The sequence below is a fragment of the Vigna umbellata genome, chromosome 5, assembly GCF_029865625.1.
Source record: "Vigna umbellata cultivar VRB3 chromosome 5, Vumbellata_1.0, whole genome shotgun sequence".
NCBI lineage: Eukaryota > Viridiplantae > Streptophyta > Magnoliopsida > Fabales > Fabaceae > Vigna > Vigna umbellata.
The window spans coordinates 23,185,200-23,203,248 of record NC_142169.1 but is presented as its reverse complement, the minus strand read 5'-3'; the positions used below and the strand labels follow the sequence as shown (position 1 = coordinate 23,203,248).

Here is an 18,049-nt window from a genome sequence, read left to right as displayed (position 1 = left end):
GTACACTTTTCATATAACTTTTGTTTTTGTGTCCAACTTTTGGAAATGGTTAAGTTCAATAACTTCAAGTTACATTTTATGAAAGTTATCCAAAAGTAACTAGTAACTGAGTTATCATAAGTCCAGCGAAAACACGTATTGTAATCGAATTGATTTCGTGGAACCAGAAAAGAAACATTAAAAGCTTGATGGAACATGTAGAAAGTATAGTAAAGTATGTGGAGAATTTGGTAAGTATATAAAAAACTTAATGGAACATATGGTTAATTCGGTTGAAATCAACTCAATTACAAGTTATTCCTAAACAAACTTTTTGACATAGAAACCTGCTCAACATTGAAATTTAGTTCATATTCCAATCACAGTCTCAATTCTGAACTTGTACTCCACTAACGTATTCAACTTCAACTTGGTCTAGGCCTCTTGATGAATTTCTTATATGCATTGAACCTTTTCCTGGCCGTGCTTCGCTGGCCATTATCCTCTTCACTTCTATTCACCACGAGTTTCTTGTAGAATCACTTTCTCTTTGTAAGGGTACATTTGTAGTAGAGCTATTTCCTTGTAATTAGGCCAATGTCACAAATTTTGCCTGTTCTTCTGTGTTTCCTGACACTATTGGCATTAGAAATTCTTGCACTCCCTCCCTGTTCACATTGCCTGCACTACCATATAACATTGTCGAGGAGCCTTGGCCAGTAATCTTCTGAAACACTTCAAAACCTTGCATTGCTTCCACAGGGACAGTGATTTTTGGCTGATATAATTCTTTTTCATGATCAGTTTCTCCAAGCAAAGTGGCATCAACGTTATAAAACCTGATACTGAAACTAGTAATGGCGTTGAGCCCTTTCAACTTATGCTCTCAACATCATAAGCCCTAGCTGCTTCCTCTTCCGTGTCTGTTTATATATACTTAAAAGCTCAGAGAAACTGATCAACGATTTAAACATATTAAGTGATAATAATATGCTTTAAAAATACTACAAATAATTCGTCTATGAAACATATAAAAGACTTGAGCGAATAATCCAAGGAAGATGCGATGGTCTTTGCCTAAATCAAAATCTGCTTGCCATTTCCCAGTAGAGAAATCTCTGATTAAAACTAAGTAGAAGTGAGTGAAAGAGATGATTTATATAGATAGAAATTATAATACAACTAGCTATAACTTTGTATATACCTGGAGACTCCACGATACATGGAGATGGACTTGGTAAAACTGAAACTCAACCTTTATACAGGGATACAAAATGATTTGCACTGATCAATATAGGTTATCTAGTAGGGAAAATGAAAATGAAGGAATTTAGAACAAAGGAAACTAGGAGTTTTAGTGGTTCACTCAAGAGTTCTTTCTGATATTACATTCTGACAGAATCCACAACTTCGGTTTTTGACATATCAGTCATAACCTCCAGTACTGTCTTATATTGACTTTCCTGGAACAACGAAAGATATTGTTGGACAATTATATGATGCATTAAAAACAGGTTTAGTCTTATATTGACTTTCTGCACGTTTCATCTCTCCAATCATCTTCTCTTTCTATCGTATGTTGATATTGTTTTCTTAACTTTAGTCCTACCACAAATAGCCTTCGTAGGTTAAAAATTCAGATTCCTTTCAGAAGAAGAGATTAGCATTTTTATTTAGCTCAATCTCAAAAGGAGGTGTCTTTACTTTATCTATTCTTGTTATTCGTATATGCATTTATATTTGAGAATGACAAATAAATCTAATTATTAGAAACGTGATGTGTGTGTGTCCAGCACTTGATAAGTTCAAAATTCTAATGTTATGTTTACCTGTATCTTGCAGTATATCTTGGTGAGTGAAGCAACATGTGTGTGTGTGTGTGTAAATTATGAATTGTGTTTAACACCTTCGGTCTAAACTTTTGGCACTGAATAACATTTTTAGTTATAGATTGTGTTAATTCATTACACTAAACTTATAATATTCTCATTGTAATCCTTTATTTAATGTTATAATACTAAAAGAAAAACCCAAATAACTAATGAAATCGAAACAAGTAAAACTAATATTTTCGTGGTGTGAAATTTGTAGATAAAAAGAATTAAATATTCAAATAAATGAAATAACTGAAAAGGCAAGATTAACTTTTTGAGAATTTACTAACATAATGAGGATTAGTAAAGGTGAGTGTCATTCATAATGAAGTAAATTTATTCCAATGTATAAAGGATCATCGAAGGAGAATAATTATAGAAAGACAAGAGAAAACATTATGAGTTAGTGTGAGTACTTTGAAATACTTTTGAGATGGTTTTATATAAAAGGTTACAAACTTGTTTGTTCAACTAAGATTTTTGTCTTGTGTGGGTGGTTTGGTTTTTTTTTTTTTTTCAACAATGGTATAAGAGAATGACTTATGATAAGAAGGGTCGAGAGGAAGGTACAAATCAATCATGTCAACAGGCAGAATTGAACATGTCATATGACTATAGAGAGAAAAGTTAAATGCATTGAAAAATTACAAAATGGGTGTTCATCATTTTCTTGTTTTCCCACAAATCACAATTATAATTCTGTGTTTGATGTTCTTTCTAGACCTTCGTTCTCACTTTGCAAAGTGTATTTATGTCTCTAGGATCATTAACATAAGTGAACGCTCACTCTAACGTAATCACAGCAGTTTCTTTGATGTTGTTTTTTGCTTTTGAAACAAACATGTACCCATGTCATTCTGACTCAAATGATGCTATCATTCTTACATTTTTTCAAGACTATTGTATCGGTTACAGGACTCAGTAATTAAATATTTTCACAATTTGTCTTTCTTCGTCGTTCGGTTATGTTCCTTGGGTCCCTTATCTGCTAGTTCGGCTGGAGTATACCTGTTAAAGATACTCCGATGTCAAAGTTAGTAATTGAACCGTTCGGTTATCTAATACGACAATGACAGTAATAAATGCACAGTAATTGCCTCTATCTACCTGTTACCTTTGATTTATATTTATAGTTTCAAAACATGGACTTAAGATTGCGATATTTTAATATCGGCCTAATCCTGATCCAATATCCGTAAACGTGATTTACCTTAATATCCTTAACATTAATCATTTTACGCTTATGAGGTCGACCGTCCCGACCGACCAATTTATCTTCTTTGTTGGATGTTCGGTCATGTCTTCATTGTTGACGTGACGACCATTCGGTCATATGATAGAACTATTACTCTGTAAATTAATATAATGACTATCTTTAAGAGTCTATGTTAGATATATAGTGTTATTTTTTTATAAGTTAAAAATGATATATATCTTTTTTTAAATCTAACGTGTCATAACACGAAAAAGTGGATTAGAAGCCTCTTATCAACTGAAAATAAGGTAGAACCAATTTTGTAAAATTAAATTAAGTTAAATTTAAATCTATTTTTTACTTTTTTTAATTAATTTCAGTGTAAATTTAATCTATTTTATATTAATAATTTTTAAATTATCCTTTTAAAATATGGTTATTTAGATGATTCAGATTAAAAAAAATACCAATACCAAGACACAATCCACATGTTTTTGCTAGTTAAGAGAGAATAAAAAAAGATTTTATCTCTGTTTACAGTTACAAAAATTATTTTACACATAGAATGATTAAGCTGGATGATGTCGTGGACCAATATGACCTGACTTATTTATCAGGAGAAAAATTATTTATACATACTAGTGAAAACACATTCAATATGTGTGTTATTCTTTTTAACAAAAATTGATTAAATTATAAAATATTTTGTATTAAAAATAATTATAAAAATAAATATTTTGCATAAATTTTTATTATACAAATATTTTTTTGATATACATAATTATTTAAAATTAAAAAAGTAGTTACCGAAATAAAAAATTGAAAAATAATTTTTTTATTATGAAATATCATTTGAATTTAAAAATGTTGTTACTGAAAGATAAAATTGAAAAAGAAATTATGTATATAAAAAGAGGAATCCTCTTTATATAATGATAATATAAAAATAGTTCATTAACATTTAATATACCCTTTAGAAAAAAATAAAAAAAAGATATATTTATAAGTTATATAATGTTATAAGAAGAAAAACTAAAATAAATAAAAAATATATAGCTATACATAAAATGAAAGTGTATATATTTCTTTATTCTTATTAATAACCTTCAAAAATATCAAATACATAGTGTTTTAATTTTCTTCAATGTATTTTTGTGTAGTTTGAAAATAAAATCAAATTCCAAATTACTATGATAACCATGTTAATATATAAAAAGTAATACGAATAAATAATAAGTTTAAATATTATATTAATATGCATAAAAATATCCATCTCAATTTTAAATAACATATTAATCTCAAAATTAATTTAAAATATCCATCTTAAGACTTTAACTCTAAATAAAAAATACAATTTAAAATAATCTTAAACTAAAAATATAATCCAAAATCATATAAATACACCATCCAAGATCAACTCATTAATGTCCCTGCACGTCTATAACATTATAATTTAGGATCTTAAAAGAAAATCAAGACATATTCATCTCTTGAAATATCTTCACCCCATCTATAATACAAATTTAATTAATAACAATAAAAAGATTAAGTAATAAATCAAATTTATATAATAATGCTTATAAAAAAATTAAATAATTTTTATTTTATTTTGAGAGAAATGAAGGGGAAATTGAGAGTTGGAAAGTAAATAAAACCTATATATTCTCTTCACCACATTATTTGAGTTGTATTGTGTCAGAGTAATTATTTTTTTAATTTTTTTATCATGAAACTAGTGAGCTAGTCTGACAGTTTAATCCAGATTAACTGAGGTCTTAACTATATTTTTTAACTCAACTTAATTCAAACATTGGGTGGACCATATTAGCTAACAAAACACAGTTATGAAAAAACGGTACAAAATAATTTATTGGTTTTCATCATATTTATTTATTTATTTAGTTTCTGATTTATTTTAAAAAACTGAAACAAATACATAGAAAACGCAAAAGAAATAATTTAAAAAAGTGGCCCTTTTGAGAAAGAAACCGTCAAATTTGGCATTTTTTTTGTTCGCCAGTCTTAGCCAGGTTGTGTATCATCAATCATATATACTTCGTTACTTTGATAGGTCTTTAATATATTTCAGATTTATGATAAATAATTATATATTGAAATTTGCGTTAAAAATTTAAAGTATTGAAAATAATAAGTTATGTGTGATTAAAAAAAGTTAAACCGTTGAATCAATATTAAAAGCATAAGAAAAATATTAAACACAACTGATTTTTCAAATCTCCCAATATAATTAAGTTTGACTTCAGGAAAATATTAACTAATTTATATATATATATATATATATATATATATATATTATTCAAATATTCAATATATTAAAAACTTAAATTAATAAAAGGTATTCAACTTTGAAAAAGGAATATTAGAATCTTTAAGTGTAAATAACAAAAAAAAAAACTATGATTCTTTGTTTATTGAAGTTACACTTAAATAAACGTCAATAAAATTCTGAAAATTTTACTACAATTTGAATTATCTTGTTAGATTGGAAGACTAAGCCTCTGTTCGGTTAGGGTGATTTACTGTAGTCGCCAATTTGCAAGGATGGTTTTGTGGGTTAAACGCTGTTCGGTTCGTATGATTTGCGAGGATGGAAAAGCAGGGATCAGAGATGATTTGCGCGGATTATAGCTTTTTCCGGGTCTCGCAGTTTTGGAAAGATTTGAGACGATTTGGGATGAAAAGTCGTCTATGTCCCTCTAATAATTCTATAATCCCATAAGCATTGAATAAAGCATGCATAATATATTAACATGTATTAACGTATTGGATTTCATTTGAACCGTACTCAGCAAATGCACTGTGCTTTCACGCGTGTTACTGTGCCTTCCCATATGAGGTATTTGGAGTGTCCGAAAGCAAGCTTTTACATGGTGGTTTAGCACTTCCGTAACAAAAAAATTGATATTACTTCGTACTAAATTATATTACAAGCAAATACTACATTTTAAAATAAATTATTTTTACTACATTATAACTTTTATAATTTTTCACCATTAATTTTATAAAATATTCATAATTTTTTCTCTTCATAAACATTTTTACAATTAAATATAACATTACAAAATAACATTTTATAATACTTTTATACCTAGGGGCATTTTGGTAATCTTTATTTTCTATCAATTAAACTAATTTTTAAAATCTATCACATCAATCAAATCCTACAATAATTCTCACAAACTTTACTTCCAAATTCACTCTCAATTAACCACAAATCCACTCAAAAAAATAACTAAAAAATTATCCTCAAATCTACTCAAATCCATTCAAATCATCTCCTCCAAATACACCCAAAAAAGACACCGGTATGAGGTTGTTCTTCTCTCATTATATAAGTCAATCCAAATAATTCACCTGACTTTTAACTCAAAATTTTAAAACACTAAATTTATGATTTTTTTTATATAATATATAGTTTGTCATTTCTATAAATATTCCCCTCTCTAGATATATCCGACTTGAAATCTCAGGATGAGTCGGCTTTATGTACCTAACTCACGTGTCTAAGTTACAAGACATAACAGTAGTGTTTTGTGTAAACATTTAAATGTTTTATTTATTGCCGTATTAAGTAATATTGGTCCATTGCAGACATATAAATATTTTTTATTTATTGCTGTAATAAGTAATATTGTGCTATAAATTTGTTATATGCCAACAAATCCAAATATATTTGTTAAAAAGAGTAGTTTTTAACAATTTATATATATATATATATATATATATATATATATATATGAGACTATAAATTGTATATTCACATAATAAAAAATAATGTACAGTTTTTATTTATAGATTTTCTTTCTACGGTGAGCTTGTAAAGGAAGAAAATTAAATAAAGTACATATATAGTTTACAAATATGTATTACCTCAATATAATTTTGTATGTCTGATATATTTACTTTTTAAGTATCATTTGTCTTCAATACCTATGAATCCATTCGCAAATATTACCAAAATTTGGTAGTGAAGGTCTAAATGAAGAAGTAACATTCCTAATTTGGTGAAACCTTTTAACCAACAGAGGAAGCAAAAGAGTTATCAAGCGTTGGTTCGCAAAAAGAAATAATTAATTAATTCAAAAGTTCTTAAATTCCTTACTCCATTTCACATTCCAAAATTACGAAGGTAAAGAAAGTTATTTAATCATCTGGATTCAATCATAGATAAGAGAAAGTTTGAATAAACACTGATTAATGTTCACTTACTCAAACCACACAGTTTGAGCCAAAGTTTGAATGAGAAATGAGAAAAGACAAATTATGTAAAGGTACTGGCATTGGCAGCAGTACTGGAGGTCCTATCTACCCCCATTCATGGCTGAAAACATGTCATAATCACATGTGAAATCGTTGTCTTCTATGTAAGATCTGTTGAGATAATCTCTCATGTCCAAATCAAGTTGACTTTGGAAGCCGTTGTTGTTTGGTTCAGAAACAGGATTCTGAAAACTATCAGGGGTGCAGGAGTTCAAGTTCTGATGCTCATAACTTTGGTGCAATGCAGGTGCGTGTAGCTGTGTTGCTCCTGTACTTCCATTCAGCGTGACTTGTGGTAGAGCTTGCAGACTGAGGGCAGCAACGTTGTTTAAAGGTTCCAATTCCAAGTTCCCCCCAAGTAACTTCTTTCCGAAACCTGATCTCCAATCAGGGAAACGGACGCACTTTTCTAACTCTAGATTTCGGATGCCAGTAGCAGGCAAAGCAAGGTTAGAACCCTGAGGCAGAAACTGGTTGTTGCTGTTGTTGTAGTTATTGTTCACAAGGTTCAGATTAAAGGCATTGTTAAAACTCACTTGCCTCGGAGTCTGAAGTGACTGTTGCTGTGCTGCATTATGATTTGGAAGCTGATTGTTGTTGTTGTTGTTGTTGACAAGGTTCTGATTGGAGCCATCGTTGAAACTCACTTGCCTCGGAGTCTGAAGTGGTCGGGGCTGTTGCTGTGTTGCATTCTCGTTTGGAAACTGTACAGCATCGTTAACAATTGAATTGTTAATTGCACTGTTTCCTGCAGTATCAGCAATGGTACCAAGAGCATGAGGGTTGGTTGGTGTGAGAATTTGGTTGTGGCAGCAACGACAAATGGATGGGATGCTGGGTGGTTGAGGATGGCATTGAACTGAGGAGCTGTTTTGAGGAGATGCTTCGGGTTCTTTGTTTTTTTCTTCTTTCTGCAGAATGATCGATCCGTCCGTTGCTTGAGCAATCACAGTCTCCATTATGCCCTCAGTTTCATACGAATTCCAGTCAAAGTTGGTAATTGCTTTCCCTCCCTTCAGTTTTATTGATATAATGTCATAAGCTCTCGCTGCATCCTCTGCAGTGTCTGAAGTACACAATCATATGTCTTACGTTAAACTTTGATTTAGATTTAGAGAGTGTACCAAAAATATTATACTGATTATGTATTGTTCACATAAACACATGCATCTTGATGCTTATCCATTCAATTTGCCATAAATTACAACATGAATTTGATGAGTTGCAATATACTCACAATAAGTTCCCAAGTGTATGGTTGGTGACCCCTCACGACCGAGCCTTGCTTCCCATTTTCTGCTTGTGGGTACCCTGTTTGTGGAAGTAATTAGAGAGATAGAGATAGTAAATAAATGAAAGAGAGAAAGAAGGAATACAAACCTGTAGACGCCACGGAAAGGGGAATCACCGTCTGTATAGCCCTTGCCCAACCTGATATTTTTTCAAGTTTCCATGCAATCATGAATTTCTTTATCTTAATTATGAACTCATAGTAATGGTTGAAGATTTCTAAAAGAATCATTTGGCTTTTGTCATTCTAAACAAATAAATACAAATGAGCAATATTAGTTGATCCAACAAGTCAGGATAAAAAGAAAAAAAAAAATATTTGGAGGCCACTGTGTGGAACTTTGGGGGGTCATCACAAGCATACGTAATATGCTAACTTTCATTCTAGTGTTAGAAAAAAGGACACTGATATTTGACAGAATGTTTTGAAAAAATGGTTATCAAGTTTTAGCTGCAATGTTAAGATATTTTTCTTCATAAAGTATTTGTAGTAAGAACAACAGTGTATATTTATATTTAATTTTCTGTGATGTTAACATCAGCCACGATTTCATATAATATTAAGCATCACAACAAATCAAGATTACAGCAGCAATGACGATTCAGAACCTCATTTAGTAAAAAAACAGACCAAGTTTTAAATAGCTGATTTGAAAGAAAAAAAAAGAAATACAATTAATAGTTGTAAGAAATTAATGGAAAGATTCTACTCTTAACTCATTGAAGTAGAAATTTATTATATATCACTTTTTTTATGAGTCTATACATCACTTTATAAGATCTATATTTTCTTTTTTATTTGATAATATTTTACAAAGTATAACAGTATTACATAGCTATAAGGAGATTCACAAAAAAAAAAAATCACATCTTACCCTCTAACAGCACAAATATAGTCCCATTTGCTCATTCTTCTCATTTCATCCATGTCCTTGGAATAACATCTCACCTACGAATAATAGTATGCTTTATGAGAAGGAATTCAACTAATTAATAACAATTGAATCAAAATCTGCAACAAGATTATATTTATGAAATTCATAAATGTATCTATAAGGAATGACAGATACATGAAAATTGGTTAATGCTTTTAAGCCCCCTATTCTGATTGACACCAAATCATGAGCTTTGGCGGCGTCAACTTCAGATGAATAAGCACCTGCAACAAAAGCAAGCAAAGATCAGAGAAAGATTCACACCAAAACCAATATTTTATCATCTACTATTCACATTAAGATAACCAACACTTGATGCAGAAAAGCAGATTGTACTAACCAATATAAACTGCAACCGTTGAAGAAGATGCAGACATACAAGCGAAAAAATGAAACGAAGTTAGTGAGTAGTTTCTTGAGATAAGCAAATAAAAGGAGAATTGAAAAGATATATATGTTCTAAAGTCTATTTCAACCTGTTCTTCCTTTTTCCCCTGGATCGCTGTTATCCCACACAAATGCTTCAAAACGATCATCGTTGCACCTATATCAGAATTAATGTTTCCTTTCACTCAGGGTCACAAAAAATCAAGTAAAAGCTAATGCAGCAGCGTAATTATTTGAAACAGAGAATCATATAAATATACTTGATTACTCCTCGATACACAGAGCTCTTGCTACCGATTGTTTTAGCAACCAAATCAAGACACGACTCGTGCTGTCTTCGATCATTCTCTCCACAATCGTTTCGTTCCCTTTCATTGATAATCCTGCTACAACATTTCATGTAAGAAAAATAAAATTGAATGTATTATTGTAAAGTAAAGTACCGAAGGTGGCATGTACGTTGCTGTCGCTGTGGCAGCAATGGACCCAACATTGCAAGACAATAGCTTGGATTGGATTAGGGTTTCTTCTATGTGTTTTTCGTTAATTATTCCCTCTAAAAGGGATAAAACATGATACTGAAGGGATGAACTGCAGGTGGAATTGTTGATTGAGCCTTGAGAAGTGCTTTCCATTTGTGGAGTGACAAGGTGTTGATGGAGTAGCATTGCGTCTTGATTCCAATTCCCGGGCGTGCCTTCTTGAGTGGTTAACACGGTTTGTTCCATATTTGTTGAATTCTGGAGCATGGAGTATGGTTCTTCCATGGTCAATTTTCTAGGCTGCTGAACTCAGGATATAATAATTTGGGTTGTACGAGTTTAAGGTTTCCGGAATAGAGAGGTAATAAGGTGGTTTGGTTAAGAATTCATATAGCTGGCTGAGACTACGTTGATTCAAAAAATGTAACTCCCACAGCAATGTTTGACCATGATATTTTGTTTTTTTATTGTTATGTTGAACATGATTAATTATTTTCTTAATCACTTATTGAATACAAAAATAAAAATAAAAATATAATATTATTATTTTATAAAGGAAAATGTTAATATGAGTTGGAAATAAGTTGTTGAATTTTCAAGTAATCATTCCATCTCAACAGTTACTTGAATTCCTTAGAAATTCAGTAGGTGGAATCATATTAAAAAAATTTAACAGCTGAGAAATATAAATTGCACAGACTGGATACAAATAAAAAAAAAAGGTTATTAACCTTTTTAATTTTATTTCTTTAAGATTCTTTTTTCTGATAATTTTTAGAAACTGTATACTATATAGGTAAGAAGTATTTACAAATAATTAATTTTATTTAAAAACATTGGTTAAGTATCAATAATATCACACCTTCAAGCTCAAAGGGTCTTAATTGGCTACATTTTCTTTTTATATCCAAACCTTTAATTTGATTATGAGTATTATTGATGGCAATTTTTTTTATTGGCGGAGTTATTTTCCAAGTTAGGACTTTATTAAAAATTAATTTTTTTCATAAAAAATATATATTTATAAGTATAATGTAGTATTTGGAATAATTTAACTCATTTACAAGACATATACTTCAATATTAGTCCCAAAAACCTTTCTTGCTATAGTGCAAATTTTTATCCCTTTCCTATAGGAGTTAAATACATTAATGTCCATATATTTTCCTATGATGTATTGCCAAACAGAGCTGTAGTATTTGTTGTAGTATCCCTCTATTTGTGTTCTTATGAATGCAGCAGAATCTAATTAAAAAATACTAATTAAGCAAAAATAATCATGTATGAATGAGTTTATATGAGTAATTCTAAAAATTACATTTTAAGTAGATTTGATCCTCTTATAAGATTTATTAATTATCATGACTTTATCATTAATTAGTCCATAGGTTAATCGCAATATTGTAATCCGTATTAATAAAAATACTTAACTATGATAGTTTAGGAATAACATTAAATAAACGATTGTATAGACTCTATTATGTTCCACACACACACACACACATATATATATATATATAAGACGACTCCTAAATAAAGCAAGATTGAAAATGCCAAAGGTGTGATTCCTGGTTTCGCAAACTTTATTCCTTTGTGATGTTTTTAGAGTAAGAATTGAGATATCATACCGTACACCGTTAGATGATAATCAAATTATTGACTTAAAAATGAACAGAATTTAATTACTGAGTTTTTCATACTTTTGCCAACTTGATTTTCTACATTATTTTTTAACTCTTTGGACTTTTGAAAAGTTTCGCATTTATGTTTCAGCACATATTCATATTTAATAAATACTGAAAATCATCTAGTCTTGATGTTAAGGATGCATACATCACTATGTATAAGGCCCAAAGAATCACTAACCTTTTAACAGTTTATCCTTTCCATTAAGAAAAATTCATATGTATCATAAGATTCATAATCAAACACAAAAATTTCTTCAAATTAAACAAATTTTATTTACAGAATAAGTTTGTCGATAAAGGTCAAATTTTAAAATTTTAATTACTGATTTTCTTAATAATACAAATTTTATTTATTGACTGATTTTTTTATTGATAAATATATATATTAAAATTCGTTATAAATCTATTAGCAATAAATAAAGAATAATAAAAAGTGAATGTAAAGAAAGGGATCTACAAAAAGAAGAATTGGTTAGTTTTTATTATTTCTTGTAGTACATACATAATCTATAGCTAATATTTGTATTTTAATAAAACTATGGAAAATTATAAATTTAACACAAAAATTATGTAATGAAAAAGAATTACTAAGATGTATTGTTTTAAATAAAATTCCAACACCAAGAATAGGTATAATAAAATGTATATGGCTGTGTCTTGTGTTAACATTTCTCACTATAATTATAAGATATATAGAGAGAATACAACATGAAGTATTTAGTCATTGAATATAATCCTAAAAATAAAATTTAATTTAAGCAATACTCAAATTGTATAATAAGTCTCATTTATGATACTGTGTAAAAGTATTTTTTTTAATACATACTTTTTCTTCATTGAAATATTTGTGTTTCGCTAATGGAAAATGTGGCCCACCTGGTTGGCCTTACATAAATTTTTCATGTTAATCTTTCTGTTTTCTCCAAAAGATTTTCTTAAATTGTTTAAATAATATGTACTTTTAATGAAATGAAATATTGTTTTAAAACCTTTTTACGGCATTCACATCCACACAGAATATTTGAGTAATAAAAAATATATAAATTATATACAATTGATTAAAAAAATATCTATATTACTTATTATTATTTATACTAACCTAAGTTCTTCTTCTTCTAAATAAAGAAATCCAAAAAAGGGTTGTTAGAACTCTCAATTTTTTGCACTCCATAGTTTGGCAATTAACTCATTGGGGTCACATAATAAAAAAAGTCTCCTAATAAAAAGAATTTACGGGTTAAAATAACCACAAAAGTATAGTGACTCATGATCAATGAACTTTCTTTTTTAAACATAAAAAAGTATTAATTATTTTAAAAATAATTTCATTCAGTATCTCAAATTTGATTGAATTTCTATCGAGATCGACTCGCCCAAAATTCAACGGGTTGATTTGATTAAATTAGACCAAACTTCAATTGGAGCCGATTAAGTTGAATTTGACTAGATTTCAGTTGGTGTTGGTTTAGTCGAATTTAGATTATTTCCGACGTGGAACGACACGGTCAAATTCATTTGAGGTCGACTTAGCAAAATTTTGATTGGGGTCGTCTTTACCAAATTCGAGTTATTTTTATGTGTGGCATAGTCAATCGTGTTTTGATTTAGGTTGTCTCAGTCAAATTAACCCGAATTTTGTCTATGCTGTCTTGTCTGAATTTGATCGATTTTCGATTGAACTTGGCTGAATTCGACTAACTTTTTGACTTGAAATTTGGCCTAACATGACCTATATCAACATTTGGACCTGCCTGGTCCATCTCAAACTTGGTCATAGGTCAGTCGGTCTAAACCTTTGGTTTGACCCAACCCATCTCGACCTTGGCTCTTTCTTGGTTTTTTTCAATATTTGGACCAACCTGGCCCGTCATAACCTTTGGCCCACCTTGGTCCGCCTCAAACTTGGGTCGAGGTTGGCCAATTCCATCTATCGTTTGGCTCGACCATTCTCAACCTTGTGTTTGGTCCGACCTATCGCGACCTTAGAATTGGCTTGACTTATCTCAATATTTGGCTCGATCCAACTCATCTTGAAGTTTTGTAGTTATTGTAGGGTCAACCCACCTTAACCGTAATTCTAACCCTCTTTTGAAAGGCTTTGGGAGCTAGGGCTATTTCTTGGACCCTACCTTGAGGGGGCCTTATTGAACGGTGGGTCAAGACTAACCCATAGACCATAGGCTAAATTCACAACTGCATTTCTCATCATCTTATGCCAACTCATGATTGCATCTTCTGCCCTTTTAGATCTACTGTCAGCCACCACTGAAAGTTCTGCTAGCATTATCAACTCCCCTACTTCCCTTCTTTTCATCTTTTCCACCCCATGATTCATTTTATCTTCATTCCAATACCTAACATGGAATCTAGGCGTCACCCCTACGACACTCAACCATTGGCAGCGATAGTTACACCATCCTTCCTTTTTGTTTTCTTCACACCCACGACTAAGATGCAACCAACACTGCTAGCGTCGTTGTCTATTAGCGAGTCACAAGTCGTCGCGGTCTCCCTCATCGTCATCGTCGCTTCTATTATTAAGGTTCCAAATCCAAGTCGTTGGTGGAAGCATCGTCGTTAGGGTACCAAAACAAAGTTGTTGGTGACAGCACTATTGTTGTGCAAATACAAATAGCGCTTTTCTCCCCTTTAAATCGCAATGAAAAAATGTGACTTATCATGAACTCTAACTCTTTTGCTTAACACCAACCACCAAAAACCTTGTCATACCTCTTGTCGTCGTCACACACGTTGCATGTCGCCACACCTTAATTAACCTAAAATCGTCGACACCAATTGTGCATAAGAATCATGGCACCAACACTACTCCAACGAGTTTTAACACACTAATCTCATTAATCTTAATGTGCTTTATATATATTTAATCTTTTTGATTCTTTTTCTTTTAGCTTTTTAATGTTTAAATTATCGACTTTGTTGAAATTTGTTTTGCAATTCTTTGAGTGAGTGAATGGATTTTATGTTTATGTCTGGCTTAATTTTTTCTAAAATTCTCACTTTATTATTTGTTCTGTGGTGCTATGTGGTTCTTAGATGAAAATTTGAATCACCGCAAGAAGAAAATCTAAAGCCCTCAATAAGATAAAATCAATCAAAATTCAAAAATTCAAATTTGAATACAAAGCAAACAAAATAATGAATTATTGATAATTTTTGATGGATTTTTTATCCGTAATTATGGATAAAATTTTAATTTCATTAATAAAATTTACTAATAACAATTTTATTAATAAATTTTCAGTTATGGATAGATTTGTCAATATATTTAATTTATAAATGGATTTTAGATATTATAGATAATTTTTTATAATTTGATAATATCAATTTTTCTTCTTGAAATTAATATATATAATCATTCATCTTTATGATTTTTCTGATGTGTATCTCATTTATTTTACATAAATGAAGACTTCTTAATTTGAAATATTTATTTCTAACTTTATTATGTTATAAATAAGTGTCTTTACTTAGATGAAGGACATAAATTTTATTAATCTTCACAATAATAACACAAAAAGATTACAAGGACAATTCTCCCACTAACAAAACTAGCCATTAATATTTGTTGATATAGAAAACATATTCAAATAAATAAAAAAAAAGGTTGTTTCTCTTTATTGTAAAAGAGAAAATATTTCCGTCTACAGTGAATCAGGTTCGTATATTATTTTAAACAAAATAAAATAAAGTGAATATCACTTTATTAAAATATAAAGAAGATAAATATTATTTATTAAAATATATAAAGGTATATATTTATTATAAAACTAAAGAATGTCTATAGCAAATTTTTCTACTGCACAATATTTTGTAAGATTTTACTATTTTGTAAAAAAGAAATATATATATATATATATATATATATATATATATATATTATAAATTTAATCTCTAATATTATTAAAATATGAATATTGAACTAAATTTTATATTAAATAATTACATATTATATATTTTTAATTACATTTATTTATTTAAATTAATTTTATAAAATACTTTTTCTATCTTCGAAGGAGTAGTTTTGAAACCCATTTTTTTATATGAAGGACTAATCTCGGGCTAAAGTATATTTTAAAGTCTAAGCAGCTCTTAGCAAAGTTTCTTACCACAAGTGATTATTACCCAATATGATTTGTTTTTTCTATGAAGCCGAGCTCTTTCACCCTAAGAACGTTTTCGAAGTATTATACATTAACAGAACATATAAAATTATTTGTGTTACGTCTTAAATATTATTAATTTTTTCCTTTAATATGCCCTTAAATTAGTATAATCTTATTTAATTCCATTTTAACTTAGAAACAATGACTATTTTTGTAGGATTTTTGAGAAAATTAAAAAAAAAAAAATATATATATATATATATATATATATATATATATATATATATATATATATATATATATGGGGTTTGTTAACGCGTGTAAGCCTCTTTTTCAGTTGGTATATTTTAGCAATGTGTATCGATTTTAACAAATGAACAAATAGAACAAGAGCAACAAATTGTGGTGTCGCGCGGATTGTTGTGTGTGGGTGAGGGAGAGAGTACGGAGATGAGAGATAAACAAATTGGATAAGTAAAGAAGATGAATTAAAGTTAGGGAAGTGTTTCTGATTTTTTTAAATTGGATAAATGACATATTTAAAGAACCATAAAACCTTAAATGTACAAAAACAATAATGAACAACAAGGCTCAGTAACAGGTTTTAAAATCCAAGTTTGAGAAAGTTGATTCAAGATTAACTGTTTTATTTCAATAAATTTCTTCATGAATTTCTTATAAAAAGAGAAAAATAAAATGAAAATTAATTTCTTTATGCATAAGTTAATTGAAGATTTTTTTTTTTTTGTATAATTTCTTAAATTTTAATTTTAAACTTAAATACAGGTACTAATCTTATAGAAATTACTTTCTTATTTTCCTCTTCTGAAAGGACATCAGCAAGGTCTTTCAACCAATCATACAATTGTTCAAACCATTGTTCTTTTGCAAACCAAAACCTGTGTTTCTTAGCAGTACTTAGAGAGCTTAGCCACCCCATTCATGGCAGTAAATTGTCGAAATCACAGATGAAATCATTGTCTTCTATATAAGATCTATTCAGATAATCTTTCATGTTCAATTCAAATTGGCTTTGGGAACCATTGATGTCTGGTTCAGAATAAGGATTCTGAAAACCATCTGCTGCCATCGTTGGTTGAATCTGTGACCCAGATGAAGAAACTCCATTTCCATTATTCACCATGAACAAACACCCTCTGTTGCTTCTGTTCTTCCTGAAAGGACCCAATTCCAAGTTTCCACCTCGTAACTTTGTTCTATAATTCGATGGTCCATCTGGGAGACTTAGACAGCGTTCCAACTCAACGTTATTGGCACCATCACCAAGCCTAGGAAAGCTAGATCTCTTTGGCAGAAACTGGTTTTTGTTGTTGTTGATGCGAAGGTGATCAATGAAAACTGCATTCACTTCGCTCTGAGTCTGAAGTGATTCGTGCAGTGCTGCACTCTCATTTCGAAACACTCCTCCATGGTCACAAATTGAACTGCCACCATTTTCAGCACCCCCAGAAACTCTATCAAGAACAAGGGTTACTTCATATGAGATTGGACTTGATACAAAAGTTTATAAAATTATATGAGTGATGATTAAACGAGACAAATAAATAGGAATGAAAACCTGGAAACGCAATGGTAAGGACAATCGCTCTCAGTATAAGCCTTGTTCGTCCTGAAATTTGTGAAGTTTTTCATATCATCATCAGTTTCTTCAGCTTAATTTCAAAGAGAAAAGAAAAGCAGTTTATCTGAGTTATGAACTCGTACCGATGGTTGAACATTTTTAAGAAATTATTTGCCTCTGCAACACCAAGCAAACAAATACAAGGAGCAATAACTGATCAAAAAGCAAAGCT

The 18,049-nt window shown here is 29.9% G+C and overlaps 2 protein-coding genes and 2 pseudogenes across 3 annotated transcripts; all 4 read right to left on the bottom strand.

The window, feature by feature from the left end:
* Positions 1-568: 568 nt before the first annotated feature.
* LOC148197958 (AP2-like ethylene-responsive transcription factor PLT2) lies at positions 569-1,412 on the bottom strand (annotated as a pseudogene).
* A 5,778-nt stretch (positions 1,413-7,190) lies between these two features.
* On the bottom strand, positions 7,191-9,773 carry LOC124823871 (uncharacterized; annotated as a pseudogene). The gene is made up of 5 exons (XR_015779872.1): positions 9,690-9,773; positions 9,495-9,568; positions 8,710-8,760; positions 8,567-8,640; positions 7,191-8,395 (listed from the first exon to the last, which is right to left on the bottom strand). The product of XR_015779872.1 is annotated as an uncharacterized LOC124823871 (transcript).
* Positions 9,774-10,025: 252 nt separating this feature from the next.
* LOC148197957 (uncharacterized) lies at positions 10,026-10,803 on the bottom strand. The gene is made up of 3 exons (XM_088115116.1): positions 10,401-10,803; positions 10,202-10,324; positions 10,026-10,098 (listed from the first exon to the last, which is right to left on the bottom strand). The coding sequence occupies exons 1-3, from the start codon at positions 10,706-10,708 to the stop codon at positions 10,026-10,028; spliced, it is 504 nt and encodes a 167-aa protein (XP_087971242.1). The 5' UTR covers positions 10,709-10,803.
* Positions 10,804-17,123: 6,320 nt separating this feature from the next.
* Positions 17,124-17,888, bottom strand: LOC148197956 (uncharacterized). The gene is made up of 2 exons (XM_088115689.1): positions 17,815-17,888; positions 17,124-17,710 (listed from the first exon to the last, which is right to left on the bottom strand). Exons 1-2 carry the CDS (start codon positions 17,886-17,888, stop codon positions 17,176-17,178), a joined length of 609 nt encoding a protein of 202 aa, XP_087971815.1. The 3' UTR covers positions 17,124-17,175.
* Positions 17,889-18,049: the final 161 nt, after the last annotated feature.